Source organism: Rattus norvegicus, chromosome 9 (genome assembly GCF_021556685.1).
Source record: "Rattus norvegicus strain SHRSP/BbbUtx chromosome 9, alternate assembly SHRSP_T2T, whole genome shotgun sequence".
Classification (NCBI taxonomy): Eukaryota; Metazoa; Chordata; class Mammalia; order Rodentia; family Muridae; genus Rattus; species Rattus norvegicus.
In genome coordinates, this window is record NC_141542.1 from 61,462,918 (window position 1) to 61,478,052 (window position 15,135).

Below are 15,135 nucleotides of genomic sequence, written 5' to 3' on the forward strand. Positions count from 1 at the left end.
TGGTTGGGGTATACCTAGTCCAGGGACTGGCACTATTAGGAGTTGTGACCTTGTTGAAGTAGGTGTGTCACTGTGGGTGTGGGCTTTAATACCCTGGTTCTAGCTGCCTGGAAGAGAGTCTTCTCCTAGCAGTCTTCAGCTGAAGGTATAGAACTCTCAGCTCCTCCTGCTCCACGCCTGCCTAAATGCTGCCATGCTCCTGCTTTGATCATAATGGATTGAACCTCTGAACCTGTAGGCCAGCCCCAATTAAATGTCCTTTTAACAGTTTCCTTTGCTATAGTGTCTGTTCACAGCAGTAAATGCTAACTAAGACACGTGCCATGACTCACTCATTACAATGTACACTTCAGTAGCCTTTTAGGAAATGCCCTAAGTTGTCCTTTACTCTATTCCTGTGTTAGTTATGGAATATTTTCATTGTTTTAAAGAAAAAGCTCATCATGTTGAACCTTTCATCCTAAGGCAACTGCTGAGGTGTATTGTGCTTTGTAGACTTGTTTCTCCTGGCGATCCTGGACTGTGAAGGGATCAGTTCCTTTGTGATTGGCATGTTTCCAAAGTCCATTCATGCTGTATCATCATCAGTAGTTCTTTCTATTGCAAAGTAGTATTTTACCAAATGCATGTGTCACTTTTAACCATAGGTCGGTTGCTTTGGTTGTTTTCACTTTGTGCCATTCATGGGCATGGTTTAATGTTTTTTCTTTTTCCATCTTTATTAACTTGAGTATTTCTTATTTACATTTCGAATGTTATTCCCCTTCCCGGTATCCGGGCCAACATCTCCCTAAGCCCTCCCCCTTCCCTTCAATATGAGTGTTCCCCTCCCCATCCTCCCCCCATTACCACCCTCCCCCCAACAGTCACCTTCACTGGGGGTTCAGTCTTGGCAGGACCAAGGGCTTCCCCTTCCACTGGTGCTCTTACTAGGCTATTCATTGCTACCTATGAGGCCAGAGTCCAGGGGCAGTCCATGTATAGTCTTTAGGTAGTGGCTTAGTCCCTGGAAGCTCTGGTTGCTTGGCATTGTTGTTCATATGGGGTCTCGAGCCCCTTCAAGCTCTTCCAGTTCTTTCTCTGATTCCTTCAACGGGGGTCCCGTTCTCAGTTCAGTGGATTGCTGCTGGCATCCGCCTCTGTATTTGCTGTATTCTGGCTGTTTCTCTCAGGAGAGATCTACATCTGGTTCCTGATGGCCTGCACTTCTTTGCTTCATCCATCTTATCTAGTTTGGTGGCTGTATATGTATGGGACACATGTGGGGCAGGCTCTGAATGGGTGTTCCTTCTGCCTCTGTTCTAAACTTTGCCTCCCTATTCCCTGCCAAGGATATTCTTGTTCCCCTTTTAAAGAAGGAGTGAAGCACTCACATTTTGGTCATCCTTCTTGAGTTTCATGTGTTCTGTGCATCTAGGATAATTCAAGCATTTGGGCTAATATCCCATTTGGGCACTTGGTTTAATGTTTTCCACATTTATCCAGAACAGAAATTTCCACATTACATGGGGAGCGTTGAAATGTCTGAAAACTGTTCTGTAACCCTGGATCATTTTATATCTTTGATAGTAGCTTATGAAGGGTCTGATTTTACACACACTTTCTAATGCTCACTGTTGCTTGTGTCTTTTTATTATAGACATCTTGGTGGGGATGAATTGGCAAACCATTGTGGTTTGGATTTGTGTTTCCATAACAACTAGTGGTGATGGGCTTCTTTTCATGCATTCATTGTTCATCTCTGTAATATCATTGCAGATGTGACTTACCCCCTTTTAACTAGGTTATTTATATTTTATTCTCATATTTTGTTTTAAACTAGTGTGTGTGTGTGTGTGTGTGTGTGTGTGTGTGTGTGTGTGTGCGCGCTCCTGCTTCTCCTTACCCAGAGCTGGCATTGTGGCTCACACAGCTGCTTATCTATTTTTTAATGTGGGTTCTGGAGATCCATCTCAGATCCTCATATTTGTGTGGCAACACACTTAACCAACTAAGCCATATTCCTCATCCCACAAGCTAATCTCTACTATAAGATAGATGGTTAGTAATCATTACTCAGGATGTATTATAAAATCGATAAGCCTTGAGTGCAGGTATATGAATCATACTTGTGTTTGTGGCCATTTATCATGCCTGCTGGGTATCCAATCAGTCTTTCTTCTCTGTCTTTTCTTAGGATCCCATTTGTCAACTCTCAAGCTTTTATAGAATGCTGTGAATGTTTGCCAAAGTTGTTTTTTAAAAGACAGGGTTGCGGCTTCTTCCTAGGAACAGAGACGTCTGCATTTGCTCTCAATGCCTAACATCACTGAAGCTGGAAAAGCCACCGATTCTGGACGCGATGAGTACAGATCTGAGAACAAGTCCCCAGAAGAGAATCTACAAGGTGCTTTACCATCTTTCTACGCAAATGCCTCAGGAACACCTGTGGGCCCCAGAGGAGATGGGCATTATCCTTCGAGTTGTCCAGTGACTCATACTCGAGAGAAAGTTTATGCCATCTGCTCAGACTATGCCTTCCTCAACCAGGCAACCTCAGTCTACAAAACTCCTAGCCCAGCCCGCTCTGCTTGCCTCCCCGATAACACCTCGCTTTCTGCTGGAAATAGTACAAGATATATTGGAATCCCAACTAGTACATCAGAAATAATCTATAATGAAGACAATAACTTGGAAAACTTACCCACCAGTATGGGCAAGCTGCCTCTGGCATGGGAAATCGACAAATCTGAATTTGATGGGGTGACTACAAATTTGAAACATAAATCAGGTAAGAAGGAGCCATGGAGTTTACAGGTGAGAACAATGAGGAACAAATCCCATCCACTGCTAAGTCTTGCATGAAATGTTTTCTGTTGCTGAGCCAGGAGCAGCACTGACATCTTATCTGTCATTGCAGTTTTTGTTTTATTTTGTCTTGTTTTGCTTCTTTTTTAAGTAACCCTGGACATAGTCTCTGATTGTGTTGCCCATGGAAACTTCTAATATCATGTGTGCATTTGAGGAGCTTTGAAAATCAAAAAGAATGAAATATACATATTAAAGATAAGAGCACAGTAGCTTTGAAAAGGCTACTGATACAGTTAGAATATTACTGTTATGTTGTCGTTTTGTAGAGACATGTGATTATTTTCTAATGCAGGAGATATTAAGACATTTTTGTTTTGAAAAAATTTGAATGCAAAAAGAACATCTGTTTTGATCACAGTCTAGTTTTTTTTTTTAAAGTTACAGTTATGTAGGATATTAGCCAAGGAGAGATCTCTTTTCTAAACCATATTCTAAAGTCCATTTTATTTCTCATGTATGTGTGTGTTTCTAAGGACCTGCTTTTTCCATGTGTTATCTGCTACTCGTTTCAGATTTTAAAAGAAAGTTTTGTTTGATATCTCCTTTCCTCCTCTTCAGTGGTAGCTTTAAAACTCCCAGATTCCAAGGAGTTCATGCTTCAGTCGTAGGTGGCACTGATATTTTTGAGGAGCCAAACTTAAGAAATACTTGTGTTATATTATCTAATAGTATGAACATGGTGATAGAAGAACAGGGTCATATAGCATTCAAATTGCTTTAAATTGGAGATAACAGTGAACCTATCAATATAGAATTCTTTGTCATATCAAACTTTTAGCAGGATTATATAAGGATTAAACATATAATTAAACATTCTATATATAAGATTTAGTGTGTGTATGTGCGTATTTATATATTATCTATTATACTTATATAATATTGTTATACTTATATAATATATACTTATATAATATCTATTTTATGTATGTATACAGAAATGGACATAAGAATAGTTATATTTGGAAGTATATACATTCATTTCTATTACAGAAATATGAATGGAAAAGTTAAATCTCTGGGACTAAAAGCAAACATCCTTTAGAATCTACTTCAAAAAACGACAACAGCCAAAGGCTGTGTGATGTAAGAGGATGTGAGTGAGAGGATTGCATTGTTCAGGGTGCAGGGTATAGTCCTTACCTTTGCGCTGGGGTGCTCTTCAGATAGTAATGCTTCTTTACTTTCCTTGAGTTACAGTAATGCAGGGGTTATATGAAGTGGTTGCCACTATTCTGGTTGTGTAGGTGAAGAAACTGAGGCTTAGAGGAGATAAATCTGCCCAAAGTTCACAGCTGGATAGAACTAGGATTTTACTTCTGATGGTTTTACAAAAATCTCTGTACTTCTGCTTGTACATTCTGAAATCAGTTGTTACAGAGATTGTTGGGTATATGTACAATTCTCAGGGGACTGGTATGCTTCATTTGTGTCAATATTCATGTGCAATTTTTTTCTTTAGTGTTGAGAATTAGTGCTGTGCGGTTTTCTTAAAACAAGATGGGGAGTGCTTTGTCCTGTTTTCTGTGGGTTTGTAATGGGTGTTAAAAATTCCTAACCTTCGGGGCTGGGGATTTAGCTCAGTGGTAGAGCGCTTGCCTAGCAAGCTCAAGGCCCTGGGTTCGGTCCCCAGCTCCGAAAAAAAGAAAAAAAAATTCCTAACCTTAATTATGGAATTGCCTTATTAATAATTTTGTTGTTCTGTAGGGCCTTTAGTGATAACTCATTCTTCACTTTTGGTCCCATTTGCCCAACCTGGCTCCCTAAGTGACTGAACAACACTTTCAGTTGCTAGTTACTGGACCAGGGGATGTGTGTCAGTTACCTTGCTATGTGTTGAAACTGACTGAAATTAAATGTTGCTGCCTTTCTGGCCTTGCCTTAAAATGTGCTGCCCTTGCAGAAGTCTCCAGAGTTCCAGAATGGCATCCTGTCATTGCAGTTGTTACCTAGGTAGAAGACCGCCTGCTGGTGTTCTCTATTCTCTGCTGTTGAAATTTAAAAGTGTAATTTGAAACTCTGTTACTAGAACACTCACATGTGTAATCTTTATGCTCTTTTCAAGAATTGACCTCTCTTAGCTAGACATGATGACACTGTGTATAATCCCAACACTGTGGAGGGCGGAGCAGAGTGGCCATGAGTTTACAGGGAGTTCTAGGCTGACTCAGGCCACGTGGCTAGACCTTAGATTGTGGGGAGTGTTCGTTTTACTAATATGGCATGTGTCTGAGGACCTTGTTATGGAAACTGTTTTAATATTGACACAATCGTCCTAGCTTTCTTTTGGGATGCTTGTGTAGTACATTCTTGTGCATCCTCTTTTGGATCTAGAACTGACCTTGCTTTATAGCTTCTGCTTCTTACTCGCAGGGACTTGGTGTCTTTATGTTTCACTAGAGCACCAAGTCTGTATCATCTAGCACAACTATCAGATCTGCTTCAAAGTCTGCAGTTTTCAAAAGCTGGGGCAGGTCAGAGGCAGAGTTGGTCTTTTGCTTGGGGTTAACTCATTTCTTTGTTTCTTCACATGCTATATTGATTTTGAATTTGTCCTGGATTTGGGGACTGCTGTATTATATCCCAACAAGAAAGTAAGCAAGCAAGCAAGTGATCTCTTACTCTATTCTCTGTCTTCCTCCTTTCCTCCCTCCCCTTCTTTGTGTTACTTTCTGTTTCTTGTGTTGTGTTGTGTCTGTCTGTGTCTGTGTCTGTGTCTGTCTGTTTCTGTCTGAGTCTGTCTGTCTGCCCCCCCCCCTTCTCTTTCTCTGTTCCCCACCCTACCCCGGTTGATTTGAAACTGCAAGCTCTGTCTTTTAAAGATAGTTCTGTTCTTGTGTTGGGCCCATTAGCGCTGGCTGAGTCACTTAGGGTCACTCTGTGCATATATGGTCCAGGTCTTAGCACAAGATTTGGGTTTCTCTCTCTTTTACAACTTTCCTGTTTTCAGGTTCCTTCCCACCTCACTTAGTGGTGGGTGTCCTGTCCTGCCCCTGTCCCCCCTTCTTTTTTTTTTCTTCTGGAGACAGCAGTCTGGCTATATACTCTAGCACGGCCTATAATTCTTTTTTATTGAATTTTATTTATTTATTTTTACTTGATGTGTTTTGCCAGCATGATGTCTGTGCACAGTGTGCATGCCTGACAATCTTAGAGGCCATAAGAACATGATGGATACTCTGGAACTGGAGTTATAGATGGTTATTAGCTACTATGTTGTTGCTGAGAACTGAACCCTGGTCCTCTGCAAAAGCAGCGGTTAACTTCTGAACTGTATTTCCAGCCCCCTTGCCTCTCATTCTTAATATCCCTGCTTCGGTTTTTTTTTTTTTTTTTTGAGGACTATAGAACTGTGCCACTGCACACAGCTCTGAGTTTTCATTTATCATCTTTCCTTATACATTTCTGAATACCAGGATGGGGTGGGTGGGTGGGTGTGTGTGTGTGTGTGTGTGTGTGTGTGTGTGTGTGTGTGTGGCAGCAGAGGGCTATGTGCATGTGTTCTTGGTAGGGTAGGGTTGGAAAGAAAGGATGAGATGATGGTGCAGAGCCATGGGCAAAGGTCAGTGCCATCGAGTGGTGAAGAGACAGAATTGTGAGGGGCTTCTTTTTTGTTGTGATCCAGCTTCTGCTCTGACAGTGCTTTCCTCCTGCACATTCGGTGAAATGTTGGCAGTGGACCAGGTCTTGTGGCATTGCGGAGGTCTCTGCTTACTCGCAGTGTGTATGCTCGTTTAACCTAGAGAGAATCACGGCAACATACATAGCCAAAGAAGCACAGGGACAGATTCAGAGTCCAGTGAGGACAGAGTGACAGAGCAGTTGTGGCCCATGGAGGCTGCAGACTTTGATGTTTCTTTAACCTCACAACTTTCAGTGGCTGGGAAAACTACCAAGGTAATTAAATCCTCAAGAGGCAGAGGAGAGAGTCCAAAGAAAATCACTTTTCTGTTTTCTCTTTGAGATTTATTTTAAGCAATGAGGGATAGTTCAGTGAGATTTAGTTTACATTTGCAAGTAGTTGATAAGCTCTGAAACATTTTGTGTTCTCTGTGTCTGTGAAGACAAAGAAATAATGATTAAATAGGAGGAGAGATGATATCTTTATTGTTTAGTGTTCATTGTTATGAACCATTACAGATGTCCCCTGTGTAGCAGTATTTCCTGACTCCCAGATGGTTAGAGGAGTTACATGGTTATTGTACTGAAATAGATCTTCTGCCACGAGTCTATAAGCAGGTGTCTATATAATCTGTGTTTGATCTGTGTTTGATAACTCAAAAACAAAATATTAGCCTCAGTTAATTTTCAAACGAGATTTGATTATTTCATTTAAAATAGATCTTGTCAGGGAGATATTAATGTAGCTGAAAAGGAAAGTTAATAACATTTTAATATGTATACTATTGAGTGAATGGAACATTAACATGGTTCAGAAATAAATAAATGTATCAAAATTAAACAAGATAAACTCTCCCCCTCACTTCTGCCTCCTTTGTCCACTTTCTATATCCCTCCTACCCTAGTCATTCCCTATCTTTGGGAAGATTGTGTACGTGTGCCTGGGCAGTGCTTTATTTTAATAGTTTAACAAATGGGGCTGGGGATTTAGCTCAGTGGTAGAGCGCTTACCTAGGAAGCGCAAGGCCCTGGGTTCGGTCCCCAGCTCCGAAAAAAAGAACCAAAAAAAAAAAAAAAAAAAAAAAAAAAAAAAAAAAAAAAAACCAAATGCTTCACTGTGTATTCATTTTGAGGTCTCAGGGACCTGGAATTATTATTGGACAGAATGCCATCATGCTGGATGTTGTAATAGAATTATGTTAATGCGGGTTTTAGTGTTTTATGGAAAGGATCTGTTTTCAGGAAAGTGATCTACTTTAATCTTTCCTGTTGGTAACTTGAAGCTGTAGATGTGGCTAAAGATCTTTGGATTGGTTATTTTAACCAGCTCTAAGAGCCTAGCTGTACTTGGATACGATCTTGATAGGAAATAGCATTTCTGATGGTTCAAATTGTTCTGAACTCTCTTCCTGCTTTCTCTGTAGGGACGAGTACTATTCTAGAAAGCACAGGCATTACTTTGAGTCATTTGCAAATACCATTTTCAGAATGCATGGCAGTTCCTCTCTAATTCTGTTGTAACTTCTGGCATGGGGGTTTACTTTATCTGAACATTTTCTTGTATTTTTTCTTTGTTCTGTAGGCAATGCAAAGAAACAAATTTCCAAGAAGAAAACATCAGATAAAAAAGGGCGGTATCAGAGGGAGTGTCTCCACTATTCTCCTCTTGATGATGTTAAACAGCGCAAAGTATTAGACCTTAGGCGATGGTATGTGGCCATGTCAGTTTTTACTTTTTCCAATCTTAAAAATATATAAATTGACATTAATTTTGCTGAGTATAGGTTAATAAATTATATTTATTATAAACACTGTAATTCCAAAGTTGTGTCTAAATACTTTATGTTTATCTCAGATTTTGGAAGTGATCTAGTTTAGCTCAGCCGGTATTTTCTAGACTTGCCTGGCTGTCAGTCTCAAATTTGGAGTGGTCATTTACCTGGTTGTTCTTTGTTGAAGAATTCTCCAGGAAGTGACTGTTAGCATACAGCTATTTTAATTATTGTTATACCTAGTAAAATTAACAATATTTCTTGTGCGTATACTTTCCAGACTAAATTAACACTTTATAGAGTGTTTTAAAAGTTCATTATATACGTGCTTACTTGTCATGGCTCATGAGTTTCAGTTTAGAATTTCCAGCTTTCTTTGTCTCCATCTCTTGCTGGAGGATTTTGTATTTCCCTTTTAAGTCCTCAGTGACAATTCTGTTCTGAGTATCTCTGTCCAGGGGTACATGGCATGTGCTTTGGTCTGAAGAATCTCTGAACCTCTTGACACAGAGAAAGTGGTTTGCTTTGTTTCTCCAGTCTTTTCAGAAGTTGCAGATGATCCTGTGCCTACTCAAATGCGTATTCGTATAGAAACTTGAATAGTTGGCATCAGAAGTTCTTGGTTTGAATAGGATGAACTTTCATAGGTTGTAAGCCATAATGTAGCTCGTCTTGATAAAATAGATGATCTCTATTCTCATATATTTTTAGGTGTCTAATAAGTAGGAAATACTTTAAACAAAAAAAATGACTTTTATTGGGGGGAGGGGAATTAAAGAATGATTTCACACTGTATTATAGTTTTCATTATGGTCACATATTAAGTCCCCTATAAGATTGATATTTCTGTTCTGAATGTTTTGTGTTCATTCACGTGAAGGATGCTGTTTGATTTCCCAGGTACTGCATAAGCCGACCACAATACAAGACTTCGTGTGGTATCTCCTCATTGATTTCTTGTTGGAATTTCCTATACAGCATAATGGGAGCTGGGAAGTAAGTATACCAGTCTACACCAAACTCCATCTTTGAAAGCGGTTTGAAGGAAACTGAGTGTGATGATGCACACCTTTAATCCCAGCACTCAGGATGCAGAGTGAGGCAGATTTCTGCTGGTTTATAGAATAAATTCTAAATTCTAGGACATCTGGGGCTACATAGAGACCTTGTCTTAAGAAGCCAAAAAAGAAAAAAAAAAAAAAGAAAGAAATTAAAAAAAGAAAGAGAGAAAGAAAAGAAAAAGGAATTTTAAGGTACTTATTTATAATGGAAGACTCTGAGAGTTGACGTTTCACAAACTGAAAAAAATTGTGTGTATTGTTATAACCCTTTCAGGTTAAAATATTTGCATGTATTCTTTTCAATAAAATAAATGAAAAATATCTCTAAAACTGTTTGTAAGATAAACCTATATATTATTAACACTGAGGGATATTTTATTTGCACGTGACTGGAACTGTAAAATGAAAGGAAATGTTTCTTTTATAGTCTCCCACCTATTACCCAAGAAGAAGCATTACATATTTTGGGCTTCCAACCCCCATTTGAAGATATTAGGTTTGGCCCTTTCACTGGAAATACAACACTCATGAGGTACGGAGCTGCCACTTAGGGACAACACCTTATTTCTAATTCTATGAAGGGATAACGCTGTCGTGTTTGGGGACAGTACAAGATAGACTTTGGTGCTGGGTCCCAGGCTCCCTTAGATATGACATTTGTGGGCTGTGCTTGGGTTTCTATACAATTAGGACGTAGCCTGTCTGTATAATGAAACTATTGCTATGAGCAAATATTCTTCTTAATTTCAGATGGTTTAGACAGATTAATGACCACTTTCATGTGAAAGGATGCTCTTATGTTCTCTATAAGCCCCATGGGAAGAACAAAACAGCTGGAGAAACTGGTAGGTAAAAATACATGCGCGCACACACACACACACACACACACACACACACACACACATACACACACACGCCACGCTTTCAGGTTGAGTACATCTCAGAAATTGGCTATATTGTTTCTTGGACATCAAATTAACTTTTCACAGTCTGATACTTTCATACCTCTTTAAGAGGGAAATCATGATAATATATAATATATAGGGCACTCTCATTTTACAGTTCAATTTTTACCCCTTCTGATATTTCTATGATTTTTTTTACAATGTGCTTTCAGTGTTCTTGGGAACAGCATATCCTGGACTTAGTAACTCTCTGGTTCTTGATGAACTCTGGGCCCTCAAAGGTCACTGTAAATGAAGCATGTGATAGAGTTAAAACAAACCTGGAGATTGAGATAAAACTTAGTGTTAATAAAGGACGAAGCATGTTTTTCGGATTTACGGTTGATCTCATGGAAAATAGTAGCCATCCACCCAGTTATGTTGCAAAGGCAGGATTCACTTGGAAATCATGCTTAGACTCAGGAATTTATTTTTTTTTCAGTGGATACTACAGTTCGCTACTTTGCTTAATACAATGCCAGCCTCTACTTTTCCCTACATATATCTCACATACTCTCCCCTGGACCACAGCTATCGATTCTCTGGTTGCCTTGTGCACACTCAGGTATACAGCCGGTTGATACTGTTTTCCTCATCTCCAATATCCTTCCAGTTCATATTGAATAGTTTTCTTTAACCTGCAGTGTGGTTACGCCCCTTTCCTTTTTGGGAGCTCTCTAGGCTTGCATACAGACCAAACTCCATAGTATTGATAGCATGTGAAGCCAACATCGACTGGACTCCCACCACTGTCTTCATGTGCCTGCTGTATTTAAAAGGTATCAAATGGGTGGGGCCTTGCAGGACAATGATATGCTGCTTGATTACTTATCATAGTTCCAGAATTTTCCCTTGACTTTCGATGTATAAGGATATGTTTGTTCTCAGTTCTCTAAGGCTCTTCTGCAGAAGGACTAGTTAATACTAAACCAACCCAAAGAATGTGTTGACAGTGTATTGGCATGAGAGCTATACTGCCAAGGGCGATGAATGAGTTGGTAGCTCAAGTTTCCCACTCCTTTCAACTCTGAACCTAATTCTTAAAGCTTTTTTCACATCCTGTTTACTGGACAGCTATGGAGGTAGTTGCTTTGTGACTTGGCTTTTAGGTTTGTTTTTAGATGTCCTCTGGTATATTCTGAACCTAGTTTCTCTTGGCAACACATTTGTCTTCTCATCACAGGTCATTTCCTTGGGTAGCTGCCTTCTGAATAATGCTGCATTGTCTTTTATTTTAGAAGGTCATCTTTTCTCTGACTTTGCCCTGCAATTGTGGGGGTGTCCTTCTGTAGGCTTTCTCTGTTGTATGCTACCTTCCTAACCAGTGGCTTGGTGTATGTTCCCTGTGGATCTGCCTCCTTATGCCCCTTCCTCTATGTAGATTGCTAAAATCTCCACTCTTCCTTAAGTCCCATCTTCAATGCCATCCCTTCTTGTTCCTCCGACTTCTATACCCATCTGTGATTAACATTACTTCTTTCATCTTCCATGCTGGTATCTGGCAGAGTTACTAGTACTCGTGACTTAAGTTAAAATCTCCGTTTATCTAAACTAGCTGCTTCAAAATACTGTTCCTTGATGCATCACCTGGTAACTTGTTAGAAATGCAAATTCTTAGTTCCCAACCACAGACCTACAAGGCCAGCAGCAACTCAGACTGGGCTCTAGTAAGACTTTATTGAAGTCTTGACAACAAGATGGTATATGGATATGGCCTCTTTACCAGGAGTTTGGTTTTTGCATTGAGAGGAGATGCAGTCATTTTCTAATTGTGCTCAGATAAAACCTGAGGATTCTGTTTAAAGGCTTTGGCCTGAAAGGGAGACAGTAGAAGAAAACTGCTCATATATTTATTTGGCTACAGCAGCTCTGCTTTAAGAATAAGTTTGCTGATCTTGAAATCACCTGAAGAATGTTTTATGTACCTTGGAGGGATAAGAACAAACATCCTTTTACTAGAAACCATGTGTATATGTGTTATATATCATATTTAACAGTACTAGAAACATTATCCCATAGAAGAAAACCCATGTCATGGCATTTGGAAAACTAGGACATGGTAAAAGAGTGTTTGCAGCAGACAAAATTATGTGATTGCCAAGGAGGGCAGACTTTGTTATCCATCTCATATGCTCCTAGAATCCTTAGTTCCCTCCCTCCCTCCCTCCCTCGCTTCCTTCCTTCCTTCCTTCCTTCCTTCCTTCCTTCCTTCCTTCCTTCCTTCCTTCCTTCCATGGAATCCTAAATTTTGTCTTTGTTTCTTTCATTCATTTGTTTGAGATGGGTTTCTCCGTGTAGCTCTGACTGTTCTGAAACTTGCTCTTGTAGAGCTGTAGTCTGGCCTTGAAGTCACAGAAATCCACCTACCTTGGCCTTCTGAGTTCTGGGATTAAAGGCATGTGCCACTCCTGCTGGCAAAAATCTCTTTTATTGACTATGTCTGGGATGCCAGGATATTGGCTCAATGCCTATAGTTCAAGCATCGAGGAGGCCAAGACAGCAGGATTGCTCTGTGTACAAGACTAGCCTGGGGCTTCATATTGTGTTTCAGGCTAGCCTAAATTACAGAGTAAGACCTTTGTATGGCTATACGTCTCTGAATGAGTTTGATCTTGCCTGATCTCAAAGATCTGGCCTGGTTAGTACTTGGGAGAAAGAGTGGGACTCTGTCTTAAGAAACACAGTCAGTTGCCAGAACTTACACTGTACTCAGTGATAGAGAGCTTGCCTAACATAACTAAAGGCTTTGAGTTCAAGTATTATTGCAAAAACAATATTTTCAGTTATCTGAGAAAGCTTCTCATTGATTAATTTAAATTTAAAAATATTTCAGGAGTTTTTCTATGGCAATGGTGGTAATAGTCATCTTTTGTAATGTTTGAATATACAGAGTAAAGTGATCTTAATCCACCATATAGAATCTATTTACAATCATGCTCTTTTATGGAAACGAAAGACTGTACTGAATTTATTTCTAAAAATTCTCATCTAAACTGCCAAAAGGGTCAGTTTTTAAGATGTGAGGGAATACAACTCTCTCCTGTGGAGTGTCTAGTCGTTATTAGTCTTTGTGAAGTAGAGATTTTAGTAGAGAGGACTATCTACCTGTGCTGATCTACCTGGAAGTGAAAATCTATGTGGAATGCCTTGATGGAACTTCAGAGTAGAGATCAGAAATGTTAACACGTGCACAGGCATAGCTCCCACCCCAAAACCCTTGTGAGGCAGTCAGGTTGCTTCTGTGGAGCTGTGGCAGAGGGCCCAGATCTTGGTGGTTTCATGGCCAGAAAGTCAATCCCTGTGAACATACCATGCAGGCTCTCAGCTTGCTTTTTTTAGGGTTTCCAGTTTTAATGGACTACTTGTTAATGAATAATTTAAGATCTTCCTGGAATGGAAGTTAATGAAACCTCAGTTAATGGTTTTGAGTACTGAGTGCTGATAAAATTGTTTCTTGTGCTAATACTTTGGAAATCATTTGACAGCTATTACAATGATGAGGAGAAACAGTTGTGTAAGTCCAGCCTGACTGCACAGCTGATGCCTTTGATCCGTGTGATGTGCGTGGAAAAGCTGATGACTTTCATCTGTGTGACAGGTGTAGAAAGACCTTGGTGTTTCTTAGTCTTGTTAAAGTCTTAGTGTTTCTATTGCTGTGATGAAAACCATGACCAGAACAACTTAGGGAGGAATTTGGCTGGTGCGTCCCGAATCACAGTCCATTGAGTGAAGCCAAAGCAGGAACTCAAAAGGGTAGGAACCTGGAGTCATGACCATAGAGGAATGCTGCTTACGGGCCTGCTCCCAATGGATTGCACAGACTACTTTTTAATAGAATTCAGAACTACATGTCTAGGGATGGCACCACCCACAATGGGCTGAGCCCTCCCACATCAATTACCAATTAAGAAAATGCTCTACAGGTTTGCCTACAGCCAAATCTTGTGAAGGTATTTTCCAAATCAAAGCTTCCTCCTTTCAAATGACTGTACCCTGTGTAATTTAATAGAAAATGAGCCAATACAATGATAATATTTGTTATAATTACGTGATAATTATGTGACAAGTGTGAAGGTTATTGTGTGGCAGGTGTGTGTGTGTGTGTGTGTGTGTGTGTGTGTGTACATGCACACCATTGTTGTAGTTCGTTGTTATTTAAGGTTTGTGTTTATTCATATGCATTAGTAAACTTTAAGTTGGATGTAGATGCTTCATCTAGACATTAGAATGGCTATAATTTAGTCTAATTTAAGGTTCTTTTGTAAATCTTTTGTAGAGTTAGTTTATATGTGAGAGTTTATAGATACATATGTTTCATTTGGGCATGCTCATTCAGAAGCTGGTAGTGAGAGGTGTTCAGAAGCTGGTAGTGGAGAAAAGCTAAGGCTGTGATTGTGCAATTACTGGATTTTACACAATCGCTGAATATCTTAGACAATTTGGTATATTCTTAGAAAGTTCTGATAAGCAAGGATGTGTTTCACTTGTTTTGCTACTGAGTTTATCTAAAACTAAAAGTAAATTCATTCATGTTTTTGCCCATATTGGGCAAAGATATTCCCTCAATGAAACTCAGAATATCAGTGTATTCCAAATTCTGTCTTTCAGTCCTTAATGGGTCCTCTGTATTAAATGTGGACATTGATTTGTGTACCTCAATTTATCTGGTTTTGTCTTTGTAGCTCCTGGGGCCTTATCAAAGTTGACCCAAGGATTGAAAGATGAGTCACTGGCTTATATCTATCATTGCCAAAATCATTACTTTTGTCCAATTGGCTTTGAAGCAACCCCTGTTAAAGCTAATAAAGCATTCAGGTAAGCATTCCCATACTCGATAAAGGCACATCAATAGGAAAATTTGACAAAGTATTTTTGGGAATTAAACAGATT

General features: G+C 39.6%; 1 protein-coding gene across 24 annotated transcripts in view; it reads left to right on the plus strand.

Moving 5' to 3' along the window:
* The window catches only part of Bivm (basic, immunoglobulin-like variable motif containing), a 36,287-nt gene that overhangs the window by 5,537 nt on the left and 15,615 nt on the right, over positions 1-15,135 (plus strand). For 4 of the 24 annotated variants that reach the window (XM_087564362.1, XM_087564360.1, NM_001305447.1 and 1 more), the window contains exons 2-7: positions 2,177-2,770; positions 8,051-8,177; positions 9,141-9,236; positions 9,729-9,833; positions 10,052-10,146; positions 14,928-15,060. In XM_087564362.1, the coding sequence (XP_087420488.1) occupies positions 2,296-2,770; positions 8,051-8,177; positions 9,141-9,236; positions 9,729-9,833; positions 10,052-10,146; positions 14,928-15,060 (1,031 nt within the window). In that variant the 5' untranslated portion in view covers positions 2,177-2,295. Of the gene's footprint in view, positions 1-2,176; positions 2,797-8,050; positions 8,178-9,140; positions 9,237-9,728; positions 9,834-10,051; positions 10,147-10,918; positions 11,025-14,927; positions 15,061-15,135 lie in introns of all 24 variants that reach the window. The other 20 variants (XM_087564378.1, XM_087564377.1, XM_087564376.1 and 17 more) reach the window with 9 other exon arrangements.